This window comes from Rhinolophus ferrumequinum, chromosome 16, assembly GCF_004115265.2.
Source record: "Rhinolophus ferrumequinum isolate MPI-CBG mRhiFer1 chromosome 16, mRhiFer1_v1.p, whole genome shotgun sequence".
Lineage (NCBI taxonomy): Eukaryota > Metazoa > Chordata > Mammalia > Chiroptera > Rhinolophidae > Rhinolophus > Rhinolophus ferrumequinum.
In genome coordinates, this window is record NC_046299.1 from 27,163,282 (window position 1) to 27,179,045 (window position 15,764).

Sequence of the window (15,764 nt, forward strand, 5' to 3'; positions counted from 1 at the left end):
TGGAGCCACCTCTTGCCCTGTCACCCTTGCTCTCCCAGCTGGATATTCCTACAAATGTGAGACACAAGCCAATAACACCAGTGAGAAAGGAGCTCGCCGGGGGCAGTGTTTGGAGAAGGTTCTTGGGAGACTGTCAGAATGGTAAGTGAGAACTAGCATCTTTTCTCAGCCTAACTCATTCTCTCTATAAAAACAATTCTTAAAGCTCACATATCCTAATTCTAATATAAATCTATCCTTGATACAATGAAGTCAAGGGGCTTCGTTTTCAGTTATGTACCTATATGCAAAACTAAAACCTTACTTTAAACTAATCATTTAAAAAAATTCTCATCAAATATTTGCTGATCTTACCTTTTACTTTAACAGTAAGGTTTTGTTTCTAACAGCCCACATCCAGCCAGGGTACAAGGTAGATGTTTCAGCTGAATTCATTTCCCAGTTGACGCAATGGGTCAGGTCACTGCCTTGGTCCTTGCTGTTCGGTGCACCTTCTGCTACCTGATCAGCAACACAGATATTCGTCAGCTGCATCAGAAACCTCCCACCTTTTTGTGTGGATTGACTTGTGATACAAATTGGGTTGGTACTCAATCAAATGAAGTTTGCTAAGTTAGGAGGGAAAACAGAAGAGGCTTCCCTGATTCTTCATGAAAGAGATTATGTAAAGGAGTGGAATTCAGGCTTTGGAATTAGATAGATCTCTGATCTAACCCAGCCTCTACCACTTAGCAGCGGGTGACCTTCCGAAACCTGTCTTGGTCTCCGTTCCGTCACCCATGATATAGGAATGAGAGAGCTCCCCTCGTGGGGAGGTTCTGAGTCTGTGTCTGACACACAGCACACCCTCAGCGACAGTGAGTAAGGATCCCATCTCTCCTACCTTCCCCTCCCAAAGAGCAAACTTACCACAAGTGACACTCAGCCACAGATCCTACAGTGTCTTCAGAACCATTAGGTAGATATTATATTGTACTCAGACTAACAGTAGGTGTATTTTAGTGGTGTGTTCTGTACCAAATTCCAATACTTTGACTACTGCTGATCCATGCATGTGATTCCATCCAAGAATTTCCCAGTGTCTTCTCTGTGCTCACGCTGAGCTGGCCAGGTCATGAGGAACATGACACCACACAAACCCTCATACACCTAGAGGGTTTTACAGTTTGGACAGAGCTGCCACCGATGTGAATTCTTTTGGGCTTATCCTGTGAGATGGGCAGGGCAAGTTAACCATATTCCCATTTTGAAAATGGAAAACCCGAGCGTGGGAGAACAGATTTGTTGTGAGGCAATGGAGAGCAGAGAGCTCAGGTCACCTTTCCAAGGCCACACAGCTGGTAAGAGGCTGAGTCTGGACTCGAATCCAGATGAGGTGACTCCAAACCCAGGGTTGCCTCACCCCACCCTGCTGCCTCTCTAACGAACAGTGCGTCAGATGCTTCTCCACCCAAATTTACGTGATGTTTTTCTCTCCATGAGAGCACTGCAGTGTGTTTCTACACAACATGAATGTCTTTCTGAAGTTGGCCAAAATCGTCGTCATCCAAATCCTGATAAACAGCACATGCAACGGCCTGCTTGTAGCTGCTCCTCCCTCCGTCGTGCCCCCAAAGGCAGCTTTGTCTTGGGCCTGCTGACATCAGTACCCAGTCCTCACTGATGAGATAGGCTCGGGGCAGCTGCATTCCATTTCCATCAAATGTCCTTGCAGCATCTGTGGCCCTGGTGGGCATTAGCATGAAGGGCAGTGTTCGGTCCCTTGAGCAAGAAGACCCTGACCTACGATGGTCCACTTACTCTTATGTTGTCCTAAAGAATGTCCATCTTGGTCTTGGTAAAAAGCAACATCAGAAAGACTGGCATCGATGAACCCTAAATGCAGGGACAGAAGATGGGGACAGGGAGCAGGAAGGGGCCAGCAGAGGCCCTGGGCAGGGCCTGACCAGATGTATGGGCACCTGGGCAGGCTAACGATTCGGTGCCCCACGGAGCCCCCGATGTTTAAATAGTGACTCCATAGTTGGGGAAGAGGTGAGGCTGTGTGTGTGACGGGGGAGGGGATGGGAGGGGAGGGTCAGCTTCTCTTCTGTCGTCTGACCAGCTCAGTTCCAGCCCAGACCCTCTTCCTCAACTCAGCAAAAACGGAAGCCTTGCTTTTCTCCAATTCCCTCTCCTGGGAAGGGGTTTAGACCATCTCCTTAGAGCAGGTGTGGTGAGAGGGTGCCCCTGGGGGTTCTTATTTCCTATCCTACGCAGAAAGTACCAAGTACTTCTAAATTCACACAGTTCCGTCCCTGAAAGAAGTCCTAGAAAAAAAGTTTTTTCCAGCATGTTGCTGAATTTCTAGTAATATTTTTGCTGCCCTTTTGGATGGGGATCCCTCAGGCAATCGCCCCGCCGGCTCGCCCCCCTGGCTGGCCCCACTGCCTGGCCCTGGTTGAGGACCTGGGAGGGGGGAGGGGACGCTGAGGGAAGAACCAGTGGCCTCGGGCTCCTCTGTTCCTCTGCCCTCTTTCGGGCCCAAGACAGGGAGCAGACACTGAGGCTGACTGAGCCTATGGGACCAGTAAGTTGTCTTGGAATCTTCCAGAATCATTGACATTTAGTGGAGGGGTCAGTCAGGCGCCTGGCTGACCATTCCCAGGAGCTTTAATGTTTTCTTCTCTTTGGCAGAGTGTTTCACTGAACTTAACGCTGCCTGCCAACACGGTAAGTACAGCAGCCCCCATTCACCAGGCAGGTCAGCAAACACCGGTGCAGCGCTTATACTGGGCCTCCAGAACGCCATCACGGAAGCCATGGGGGGGACGGGGTGCACAGTTCCTCAAAGGCACTTAGGAAGAGTTGGGGGTGCGCAGAGAAATTTTTTCAATTATGAAAGTTATAAATATGCATTTTGAAAAGGAAAACAGCAAAAAGGAAAACAAAAAAAACACCTGAATTCCCACCAACATCAGAAAGCGTCACTCCTTCCAGTCTGTTTGCCTCTATGTGGATTTTGACTTTTGTCATCTTTATACACTGTGTTCTTCCTCTACATATAATTTTACGGGATGAGTGTTTTCCACCAGCCTTTATAACCATGACTGAGGCCACATGATATTTCCTAAAATAAATGATTTTCTTAATTAATTGCTGAATCACAATTAGGAATAATTTGGTCATAAACACAGGTATAGATAAACCTTTATTTGCACTTAAAATGATTTCCTTAGTATATAGTCTAGAAGGGGAATTTAGGGGTCAACAGGAATGAACATTTTTATGGCTTTTGATTCTGACATTTAGCTGCAAGTCAAAAGAGAGATTTCCATAGGTGATGGAGCGTAGTTTCAATCCAGAATTGATCTTCCACCTTCTGTTCTCATGCTGTGGAGAGATGACACTAGGGTTGTTTTCTGACCAGTGCTGCTGCTGTGACTGAGCCTGGCAATGTCCTGGCCCAGGTTTTTTAGTGTATTTGGCTGTCTCAAACGTTTCTGATAGGTCGTATGATTATTCGGAGAGAATAAGTGGAATCTAGCCGGTAAGAGGACACCTTAGCCAGGACTCATGTTTACTGTAACATGGGTGCATGGTCCTGGAGAGCAGCAGGAAGGTAGAACCTTGGGACTCACTGCTGGCCCTCTGGTGTCCACTGCTGGCTACCCTAGACATCTGTCCTCTGGCTCCCCTGGTACCTGCTCCACCCTCTGGTAGGGCCCTGCCGTCTGAACCCCCCTGATTTGCTCTGCTCTCTGCTTCAGCCTCTGCCTGTTGTCTGCAGACAAATTCCCCGATCTCTCTCCTTAACTGTCAAACCTTTTAATATGGTCACTGCTGGAAGTTTCCCCTGGCTGCTCAAACGCAGCAGGTCTGTAGAGACCCCAGGTTCTGTCTTGCCCTCACTTGGCCTACCCTGTGACGGTACTCAGAGAAGCAAGAAGCCATTTGCTTGGAGCGGTAGAGGTGAGTGGGTGAGAGAGAAGTCCTTATGATGCTAGACGTCACCTTTTAGAGTACCTCCTTGGTTAACAGCCCATTTCTCTGAGAACTGTCCCCTCCTCCCTTTGAACCTATGTCAGATGACCAACCACCCAGCTTGCCTGGGACTGTCTGGTTTTAGCATCGAACATGCTGCCACCTAGGCAACCTCTTTGGAAAACCAGGAAGATTGGTCACCTTTCCTGGTTATATGTCTGTCATATAAGCCTTCCCTTTTGGTGCAGCTGAATGCCAGTGCAGTGGGGCCACTGTGGAAGAGAGGTGGATACCTGGCTAATCAGAACCTCTGCAAGGGTTGGGAACAGGGCCACATATGCAAATCAGTCCCTGCTGGGCCATACTAAACTGTCAAGTATAACCACTGGGTTGGGTGCTGCATTTGGTCATGGAAGGCAGTGTATCATTGTGGTTAGAGCTTGGATCCTGGAGCCCCCCGCACGGCGCCTGCTACTTAGGGCTATGTGACCTCCACAAGTTATTTCACTTCTCCGTGCCTCATTCTTCTCATCTGTAAAATGGGGATCATTATAGTCATGCTTCACTGGCTATTGTGAAGAATAAATGAGCCGAAACAGGAAAAGTACTTGAACAGCCTGGCATGTAGTAAGTACTCCATAAGCATTAGCTCATATGATAGCAGGTATTCATGAGGGCAGGGAAATTCATCTGGAGAGAGAAAGAAGGAAACAAACAGGGAACAGCACAAGTGAAAGGTCACGTACCCGGGAGAGATGGAGAGATCCCAGGAGGACTTGCTTTGGTCCCAACAAGTTCCCAGTCCGTAGAGAAACCAGATTCCTGCTGCTTTGGGGCTCTATGAAGCACCCCTGAATCCTTATAGTTAACTCCTTTTGGGGGGCTTAAAACCAGCCCAAGTAAATTTGTGTAACCTGAAGATAGAACATCTTACCTGAAACAATATTTGATTCTTACCACAACCCAGAGAAACCGAACACTTTAGGCAAACGCAGCATTAAGGTAATACGGTGGTGGGGGCGGGGTTTGGGGGGGCGGGGGGTGGGGAGAGTGAGGTTGTGTTTAGATAGAATTGTAACCATTTAAGTACCAAATGTTAATGCCTCTGTTGTTACACTCCTTTGGTGGGAACTCTCTGGGAAAGAGGTCTAGGCTTGGAATTCAAACACCCAAGTTCAAGTTAGATTTATGGTTATCTGAGGAACTTTGCACAAAATTCCACAACTTCTGAGATCTAGTTCCTTTTCTTCTCCTTCTTCTCCTCCTCCGCCTCCTCTTCCTCCTCTTCCTCCTCCTCCTCATCCTCCTCCTCCTCCTCCTCCTCCTCTTCCTCCTTCTCCTCCTCCTTCTTTTTTTTTGTGAAATAGAGACAATAATTGTCAAAAGCCTAAGCCCTAGGGACTCCAAGATACTCACTGAGGTTGGTGAGAATATTAAATAAATAACAGGTCTGACCAGAGCTTTGCCAAGTTTAAAGGAATGACAAAAGCTTATACTTCTGGTGCTCACAACAGCTCTGGGGATAGGTTCTAACATCCCTATTTTATAGATGAAGAAATGGGGCCCCTTAGCCTGTGAGTGGAGACACCGCCGTTCCACTCCAGGCGGTGAGCCCAGGACCTACACTCAACCCCGCACTACACTACTTAGCATAATTTACACAGGTTAGTTGCTAATATATGATAAATGTATGATAAATCTTTCACCTGAAATTTATTGATCCAGGTGAGACTGTCACCTGAAATAGCTCATAAGTGGTGAGATCCAGTACCCCTCCTCGAACGGAGACGTGAAGCGGAAACATGCAATGTATTCATTCAAGTGGAACCACCTCAGGAACATGGATACTTCACAACTTCAGATCCCCCCCAAAGCCATTCGCTTCATTGCATGTTTGAAAACAATAAAGCATCCTTCAAGACCTTTGCTTCCACCAGTGTTTATGTTTTTTCCCCTCCAGCAATGGGAACAGGTAGGCCCAAAGTGTGCTGGGAAGAAAGTCGGCACTAGGGACAGGGGGAAGCCTTTTTGAGGTGCAAAACGTGTTATGGCAAATCCAGAACACTTGAATAACCAAGACCTCAACTAAATTTCTGAAGCCTCTCTCCTTGTAGCCAAATTTAATTCCTTCTTATCTGGGAAGCAGTCAAGTAAGATTCTGTTTGGCAGTTGTTGGCATGTGTTGTTTTTAATAGAATGTTAAAAAGGGGCGAACTTTAGGCCTATAGCTTCACCTTTGACAGACGGTCTTGTATAATATGAATTCCATGGATTTTGCTTTCTTAAGATGTATATGCTTTTTCCACAGACTTCCTCCCCAGTTGTTACAGGTGGGAAAGAAGTTGTAAGTATGTCAGTTAAATTTCGGAGCCTTGGTTTTGGTCATTTATAAAATGGGGATAATAATGCTCAACCCATCCTGTGCATTTGTTTTGAGGATTAAAGAGTTTGATGTGTGAACTGCCACCAAGCACAGAATCTGGTTCAAGTATTATTCTTACGACCATCTCAGCTCAAAATGGGAGAGAGTTGGCAACATCACAGGTGGAGTTCACAAAGTGTCGAGTAAAAGAAGCTGGATGCAAGAGTATGGCAGGTCCTCAAACAGCGTTGTTTCGTTCAATGTCATTTTGTTATAGTGTTGACGAGATGCTGTGGGAGCTTAACTCTTGTTTATATTAATTAGTCCATGGTAAAACTGGTTTCATTATCCATTGTTTCACCGCAGTTCCAAGAAGCGATGGGCACCGTTAAGTGAGGACTTACTGTGCATACTTGCTCTGTGCATCTAGATGACATTGAAAAACAGACAAAACTGATGTACGGTGATAGATTTCAGGAGAGTGGTTACACATGGGGTGACTAGAAGGGAGCATGAGGTGGCTTCTTGGGTGCTGGTAACGTTCTGTTTCTTCACCTGGGTGCTCGTTACATGGAGGGGTTCATCCTGTGAAGTCGTCAAGCTATATGTTTATGATTTATATACTTTCGGCGTATGTGTTCTATATGAGAATTGCACATTTATAGGGATGTTGCAGATTATCGTTGATATTTCAGGATATTTGAGATAACCTGCAAATCTGAAAACTTATATGGACACAAATGTGGCTATTTCCACTCAGATCAAAGGGAAATGGGAATTTGAAAATGAATCAATGCATGTAGTGTAAATAAGTAAAAAAAATTCACATCAAAATGGTGTGGGATATAATAAAATCTTTTACTTTTTGCTGATACATTAAACTGTATCTTAGCTTTTCCAGTGTTGATGAGACATTTGTATTTCTGTTCCTAGGGATGGACTGTTCGTATCCTTTGTGCATTTTTCTACTGGTTTATCACCCTTTTGCAATGGATTTAAATTACGTAAATTAAATCCTATGAAAATGAGACAGTTGTCATGTACATTGCAAACATTTTTCACAGTATTTCATTCTCCTTTCGTTTTTGCCTAGAGGGTGACTGAACATTTTTGTTTTATTTTTGAGCAGTTGAACTTTTCCTTTATTCTGGTGGAAGCTGACTCTGCTTTTCTCTGATCTGTGCCAGGACTGTGGGCCCTCTCTGGGACTGGCCGCAGGCATCCCGTCCCTGGTGGCCACAGCTCTACTGGTGGCTTTACTCTTTACTCTGATTCACCGAAGAAGAAGCAGCACTGAGTCCACCGAGGTGATTTGTGGCTTCTTTGGGTCTGGATGTATTGGCAGAAATTGGTATTTTCATGAACTGGATTTTGGGCAGAGACTATCAGGATTTGTGTCTGTTTTCTGAGGACAAATGGTGGACATTTCTGCACCTTGATTTCTGTCTCAGACTCATGACATTACAGTCCAGGCAGAGCTGATTTGTCATACAACCTCAGCTCACCTGAGCAAATCCGTGGCGATAAGGATGGTATTTGGAGTGGCAAAGAGGGAAGAGGAATGTTTGTTGCCATGGCAAACACATGTCCAAGGGCACAAGCTTTATAAAGAGAATGGAGATCATCGTAGGAAAGATAAGAGACAAACAGGTACTGAGGTGCCCAGTGGCATATGTCCGGTGGATGTGGCTTTGTTTATCTTTGCCCTTTTCCACATCTGAACACCCATCAGTCACAAGGGAGTCTACCAACCCCACCCCTTCCCAATGCCAGATGGCTCTGGGGACCACACTCAGAATTCAAAGGTCACTCAGACTGATATCCAAAAAGGTTCCATGGTTGTGATGCAACTGTGCTGTATAAACTCGGGGTTCTAATTCCATCCACTGTTTATGAACATTCCCCATAGTCTCACCCTGGTACGCGTTCACGGGGAGAGAAAACCCAGGCTCTGAGCCTGGCTCCGCCAATCTGTGGTCTATGTGATCCTGCACTAGCGACCACCTTTTCTGTGCCTGGATTAGTTCAACTTAACAAGAGTCATAAAAACTACCCTCCCTATTTTAAGAGGTAGGCAAAGTTGCAAGGATGAAATGAGCTCCTGGGTGTAAAGATGTGTTGACAGCTGTAAACTTGGAACACATTAAGAAGGATTGCGGCTGCTGGTGGTGTTATTTATTCAAGTAAACATTTTCTCAACTTTCAGGGCATTTTAAAGTCATCTAGGAGGCTACAAAAATACCAGTCATCAAAACCAATTAAATCACCATGGATAACAGAGCTGTGGCATTGGTCTTAAAAAAAAAAAACAAACACTAAATTTGGGGTGGCTGGTTAGCTCCGTTGGTTGGAGGGTGATGATGATAACACCAAGGTTGCTGGTTCAGTCCCCGCATGGGCCACTGTGAGCTGCGCCCTCCTTAAAACACACACACACACACACACACACACACAATTTTATTATGGATAATTTTAAACATATACTGAAGTAGAGAGACCAGTATAATGAACTTAATTATCACCTCATGACCAAATTGTATTTCATCTCTACTCCCGCCCACTTCTCCACACTGTCAACTCTGGATTATTTTTGAAGTAACTCACAAGTGTAGTTCTTGTGTATGTTTTGGAAGGGGAGAATCATTATCTGTTTGCTTATTATGTTTTCTTTTTAAAGTTCTCTGGTGATTGTAATATGCACCCAGGTTTAAGAACCACTGATTTTAATCATGGTCTTGAGCAAATGTTGTGACCCTTCATTTTATTTGTTTGTTTGTTTGTTTGTTTATACCAACTTAGGAAAGTGAGAGGCCATGTGAAATTACAGAAATTGATGACAATCCCAAGATAGCTGAGGTAAGAACTCTTGGCTGTAATCACTATATGTCATCATACAGTAAAGAAACGTAGTAAAACAAGGGTTTTAAAGACTTTTTTATATACAGGAGAAGTGCAATATGCTTACATGTGGAAAAGAGATGACCAAATGAAACTCAAGCACAAAGGAGGTTCTCAGTACTTTTATTGGCTGGAAAGGAATTCCAGGTTGATTTAACATTAGAAAATCAATTTAATATAACTTATTTCACTGACAAATGAAAAGAGAAAAACCAGGTGACCATCTCAATAGCAAAAGAGAGTTAAAAAATTAAAGTCTTTTGTGATGTGAACTCTTAGCAAACTAAAATAGAATAGGAACTTTCTTAAATTGAAAGGCAGTATATATTTTTAAAAATTATAGCAAACATCATAGCTAAGGGTAAAATGTTAATGAATTTTCTTTAAGTTCAGAAACAAAACAAGGATCCTCACTGTTACCACCTGTATTCAATATTGTACTTTAGGTCCTAAGCAATGCAGTAGGATAGGAAAAAGAAGTAGAAAGTATAAGACTGAAAAAGAAGAAGCAAAACTGTAATTTTTTCAGATGATATGATTATCACGGGTAAATTATTAGAATTAGCAAGAGACCCTAACAAGTTTACTGGATACAAAATCAGTATACAAAAGTAATTTGCATTTCTAAAAATTAATAACAATCAATTAGAAAAAGTAACTTTTAAAGATACCATTTTATAGTGGCAATAAAAATATATAGAATGCTGAAGAATAAATCTAGCAAAAACATATAATCCCTATATGGAGAAAAATAAAACTTTAGTAAAAGAGAGTAATAAGACCGAAATAATGGGAGTCATATATCATGCTCCTGGATAGGAAGACTCGATAGCATAAAGATGCCAAACAATCTCAAATTGATCTACATAATAAATGTAATTCCAATATAAACCTCAACAGATTTTTTTTCATGGAACTTAATAAGAGGCTTCTAAAATCTATATGGGAGAAGGCAGGAAAAAGTGACAATGAGCAGATGGTATAGAAAACAAATAGCAAAATGGTAGATTTAAACCCAACCATATCAATAGTCCCATTAAACGTAAATGGTATAAATGCCTCAATTAAAAGGCAGAGCTATCTTGATTAGATATAAAAGCAAGAGCCAATTATATATTGCCTACTGAAAGTCACTTTCAAAATAAAGACACTAATAGATTAAAAGTAAAAGGATAGAAAAACAGATATCATGCTGACATTAAACAAAAGTGTGTTGAATGGCCTAAAAATTCTCCCAAGGCAGCAAGCTCAGGTAGTTGTAGACCTCTCCTCATTTGTTTCCTGTCTCTTGAGGATTACTGTCCTTCCTTGCCTGATGGCCAGTCTTCAAAACTATTGTTTAGATGTTTTGTCTGATTTTTGGTTGTTTTAGGGGGAGGGTAAATCTGGTTCCTGTTACTCCAATTTGGCCAGAAGCAGAAGTCTTTGCTATATATTTTTTCAAAACCTCTTTGTTTTCTCAAGATTCCTAGGAGGGTACCTACCCATGGGACGATTCGGATGGGAGAAGAACAAGCTCACATATACGTGAAGACTGTAGCAGGAAGCGAGGAGCCCATGCACGCCACTTACCACCCTCCTGTGGAAATGGAGAGAAGGAGAGGACTGTGGTGGCTTATGCCCAGACTGAGCCTGGAATGACGCAGCTCAGTCAAGGAGCGGAGCTGGAGCCGGAGCAGCGCTGAAACACCAGGGTTTTGTGCTTGGCGTGAGGAGAGATGGCAAGCTGCTTCTTACCCAATCCAAATTTCGTTGACAGATCTGGAAATCTATTGGGTTGATTTGTGTCTTTAGGGGACAGAGCCAATAAGGTTCATTCCAAATCTCAGATCTTGTGGTTTCATAAGCAGTGCAGCACCAAGTGAGGTCACTATGCATCCAGAAGGAGCCCTTGGGTCCTGTTCCTGATCCCAGTGAGAATTTGCTTTACTTTGTGATTTTGGGAAAAGGGCTTAATTTCTGAGTGTCTTGTCTTCTGCTCTTTTTTCACATCCCATTTCTCAAAAAAGCCATCAGACCTGGCTCCCAAGGGAAGGTTGGCCAAGGCCAGCATGGTACAAGTTGGTGTATAAATGAAGCTTAAGAGGGATGTGTGAGGGGAAGCAGTTCCTTATTTCTGAATATCTCAGGATAGAAATCACGTGGAGCCACACATGCCCTGACCACAGGGGTAGCACGTGGTTGGATCATTCATCACCCCCACTTTTGTTTGTGATCAGACAGTATTTAAGGAAGACAATTCTGCAATGGTGTGTGTGTGTGTGTGTGTTGAGTGTAAATAATGTGGAGAGAAGGCAGAGGTTGTTTCAAATGATTATTAGAAATGAGAGCTGTGGAAGTGGGGAGAAAGGCCCAAGTCCTTGGCCTATTACGTGGGAAATCTCATTATCAGGAAGAGAGACCCAGAGGATGCTGAGCACATGATCACCGGACCAAAGGGATAGTCTGGGTAGCAGTGTGCCTGGCATCTGTGGGAAGCCATGGGCAGTGTCAGCCTGCTTGGGCCAGGCCTTCATTATCGCTTCTGTGAGGAGGCTTCCAGGAATCCTGGTTCCCCCACCCAGAACCACTGTTTATGAGTAGTTCAGGTCTCCTGGTGGGAGAAGTTGGGTCCAGGGCATCTCAGAGTCCATCTACCAGTTCCATGCACCACCTCGACTTGCTGTGGAAATGTTGCTTTTCCAGATTGTTCAGAAACACCCCTCCCCTCTTTTCTTTAAATAACCAAGAATGGGTTCTATAAACCCAATCACTGCCATATGCCAACCCATGCTTTTCAAAGTCTCTTGTGAAATTTAGTTTTGTGCCAAGTCCCCTGGGTCCAGTCACGTTGACAAAACAGGTTTAGCCATTTTTAAGCAGGTGTGCCCAGTGATCTAGGTTCTTGTACTTCTCTTACATTTTGGGAAATACCTTGAATTTGCCGAGAACATGACTGTGGCCTTGGCCTCACTGCTTATAGGTGCCAGCTCTCGGGCACATTGTTGACCACTGGGAGCTTCAGTTCTGCACCTACAAAATGGAGATAGCAGTTCTCATCCTCCTACCCCCAGGGCAGTTCTGAGGCTGAACTGAAATGTGCATGTGAATAAGGCTTGGAGTCTATAATGTGTCGCTTGTATTTTAGACGATTTATTTTAATTCCACTTACAATCCATTGCTTAAAGTCTTTATTTAAAATTGTTTCTACTAAACTAGTAAGGTTCAGTATTTCTGTCGTTTTTCTTGCCACAATGCACAAGACCTTATTTTGGAATAAAGTGAAAAGTAAAATGGTTGTTCTTATGAACCTGCAACATGTCTGTGGTTTTCCTTTGCCAATATTACATGGCATTGGCCCTGGCGTTGGAATTAAGGTTATTCCAGGGATATTTTTGGTGCTGGCACTGTCTCTGCGAGGCTGATGTGGAGATGTTCAGTCCTTCATGGAGGGTGATGAGGCAAAAAAGGGTTAATAAAAGTGAGCCTGAAGGGGGACAGCCCAGGCCTGCATCCCCATGCCAGGAACCACCCAGGCTCATCCGCCAGAAATAAATCAAGGGTGTCCAAACACTCCTAAAAAGAGGAGATAAGACCCAACTGGTATTAACTGGTTCCTCACATATGGGCAAACTGTTGAAACCTGTCCTTGAACATTATAATATATAGATTATAATTATATTATATTATAATTATAATATATAGAGCGTCATTATAATACATAGAATTAAAATCAAATGAACATTAAGGTTTGCCCCCCCACCCCCCGCCCCGTGGGTTTTTCTGTATGCATTCTGGGTAAGAGCATGTGCAGAAAGAAAATTGTATAACCACCATATGTCAATCAAATGACCTCAGTCTATACATCACATGTCCTGCTATAAGGAAATTTACCTGCCCTTTCCTATATAAGAAAAAGCTAACCCAAAGTAAGGGGCACTTGTCTGCCCCTGCAATTTCTATGCCGGCATCTTTCTTCTTGAATAAACTTACTTCCCTGCTCTCCTCATTTCAGGCTGAGTCTGTGAATTTCTTCACCTTTTGCCAATGACCAGGGGTGAATTCCAATGACACAACAGAGGGCAGCCGGTGTCGTGAGGAAAACGCTGAGACCGGAAGCCCGAAGCTCTGGTTCCCCAACCCAGGGTCGGTGCTAGCTTAGAGATGACCGGGGCCAGTCGTACAATGTATTTTGGTCTCATTTCTTCATGTATCACCTGGTGTTTGGATTGGCTTGTCTCTAAGGTTACATCTACCCAGTTCAAACATTCTACCTTTATTTTCCCAAATCCTTCGAAATAAGTATGCCCTTCCGCCTCCCTGTTTCACCACTCCCATAACACAGCTTTCTGTACCCTCTGAGGTCTTCCTGAGCTCTTGGCTTTGCAGGTGGAGATACTTATTTCTCTTGTATTTTGCCAATAAACAACAGTTTTGTGTAGCATTCCTTCTGGAATTTATCACTGCAACACTGTAATGCTAATTAAAGACAAAAAAATCAATGAATGACTAACTTAGGAGGCATCGCCTATTCATACTATCTTTGCACTCTGATAAGATTTATTAATGCATAAGTTAATTTAACAAATGTGCATGGTTTCCCTCATATGTCAGATGATCTGCCAGGTCCTATGATAATATTGGTGATGTAACGAAAAAGCTAAAGGCAACTGGGTTTTCTGGAAATGTCTCTCCACCCGAATAGAGGAAATACTATCAGGAAAGCTTTCATCTAGGTGCTTTCCCTCTAGGCTCAAAGACATCAAATAGGCTCTCTCGGGTGTAGGTATTACTATGCCCATTTTGCAGATGAGAAAATGGAGACTCTACACAGGTTTTATTGGTCCTGGAAATTGTAAAGCAAATTGCTTTGAGGAATGACTTAAGTTTGCAGGAAATGAAGAGTTAAGAATAATGAGTTTAACTGATAATTGGGGAGGGTTTCTGTATTGCTGTGTTTCCCCGAAAATAAGACCTTGCTGGACAATCAGCTCTAACGCATCTTTTGGAGTAAAATTTAATATAAGACCCGGTATTATATTGTATTAATTATATTATTTTGTATTATATTAATTATATTATATTATATTATACCCGGTCTTATAGCAAAATAAGATGGGGTCTTATACTAATTTTTGCTCGAAAAGATGCATTAGAGCTGATTGTCTGGCTAGGTCTTATTTTAGGGGAAACACGGTGTTATGGGGTTCTTTGATATATATGCTGGTGGGAAGAGTTTGAAATACTTACAGTAATATGAATTGATTGATAAAAAATATATTCAAAACAAATGAAAGTGACCTCCATGATGGCTCCCTAGGAGATAAAGGGCAGTGAGCATCTGGAGATTCCCGTAAAGTAGCTCTTGTCTTCCACTGGACCAGACCTTTGCTTCCCATCACCCTCGGCCTGGTGCCTAGAGAGTTTCAGCTGGTCCAGGCAGCTTCGGGTCTGGGAGTCCAAGAGCCAGGACATTGGCCTTAATCTTCACCACCTCCTGTTTTATCTTCAGGGACTTGGTACTAACTGCTGGTACTTTACAAAAAGTACTGACAATATTTTTAGATGTCCCTTCACCCAAGGTAATTATGAACTTGTTCCTCAATCTTTCCCAATGCAAACAGATGCCAAATCAAGCATTTTACAGCATTACCTCAATCTTCCAGCAGACACAAAGGGAGGACTCATTATCATCCTGATTTCACAAAAGAGGAAATGGAGGCTCAGAGTGGTTAGGTAACTTGCCCAAGGCCACACAGCTAGTAATTAAGGGAACCCAGCCCAAATGCATATCCTCTGCTGAATCAGCAAAAGCTCTGGCATTAATTAACTGTGTGGTGTTGGGCAGGCCGGTGCCTCTCTTTAGACCTTGGTTTGTCTTCCGTTGAACGAGGGGGATGGACTAGAAGGTCTCCAAGGCCCTGCTCAATATTCTTGGGCTTCTTACTTGATATGCCTTAATCATGTTGTATACTTGCCGTCAAAGATTCTCCTGTTCGCCACCAGAGGGCGCTCTGCTCCCAAAGCAGGAGGCAGTGGGGAAGGCTGAGTTGCACTATTCACCAACCTAATTGATAAAGTTCCAGCCTAGAGCAAAGAAAGGTGCTCCAGATCCTCCCAACCTTTCACACCTGCTCGGATCCTTCCTCCTCTGGTAGGCTTCCTGGCCTCCTGGTCCACAGGGCTCTCTCCACAGTTTCTAAGCCTGTATTGTCCATCTTGCCCACCAGGTCGCTGTTAGGCTACCTGTTAGGCTAACCAGCCATTTATCTCTGGCATTGTCATTTTGTTGTTCATTTTTCTTCCCTTGTTTTCCAGTCCTCTCTTGGAGAGAGACTAATATAATGGAGAGACCTGGATTTCAGACATCAAGCTCTGACCACCTCGTTCCGTGATTCCTGCCTCGGAACCGCTGATCTTCTTATGACACCTGTTTCTCCCCTTGAGATAAATCTTAAACTTTATTTTTTTTAAAATCTTAAACTTTATTTTTCCATTTTGTTACATTTTTACGTAAGAGCATTTTATAATATTTGAGTGAAAAAATGAAGACTCCACCATC

The 15,764-nt window shown here is 43.5% G+C and overlaps 1 protein-coding gene across 2 annotated transcripts; it reads left to right on the top strand.

Moving 5' to 3' along the window:
• On the top strand, window positions 1-12,866 carry OPALIN (oligodendrocytic myelin paranodal and inner loop protein). 2 transcript variants are annotated; one of them, XM_033129733.1, is made up of 6 exons: window positions 1-141; window positions 2,677-2,712; window positions 6,272-6,307; window positions 7,513-7,632; window positions 9,125-9,181; window positions 10,688-12,866. In XM_033129733.1, the coding sequence occupies exons 1-6, from the start codon at window positions 139-141 to the stop codon at window positions 10,862-10,864; spliced, it is 429 nt and encodes a 142-aa protein (XP_032985624.1). In that variant the 5' UTR covers window positions 1-138; the 3' UTR covers window positions 10,865-12,866. The 2 variants fall into 2 exon arrangements, with proteins under 2 accessions (XP_032985624.1, XP_032985625.1); XM_033129734.1 differs by lacking the exon at window positions 2,677-2,712 and having other exon boundaries at window positions 21-141.
• The last annotated feature ends 2,898 nt before the right edge of the window (window positions 12,867-15,764 follow it).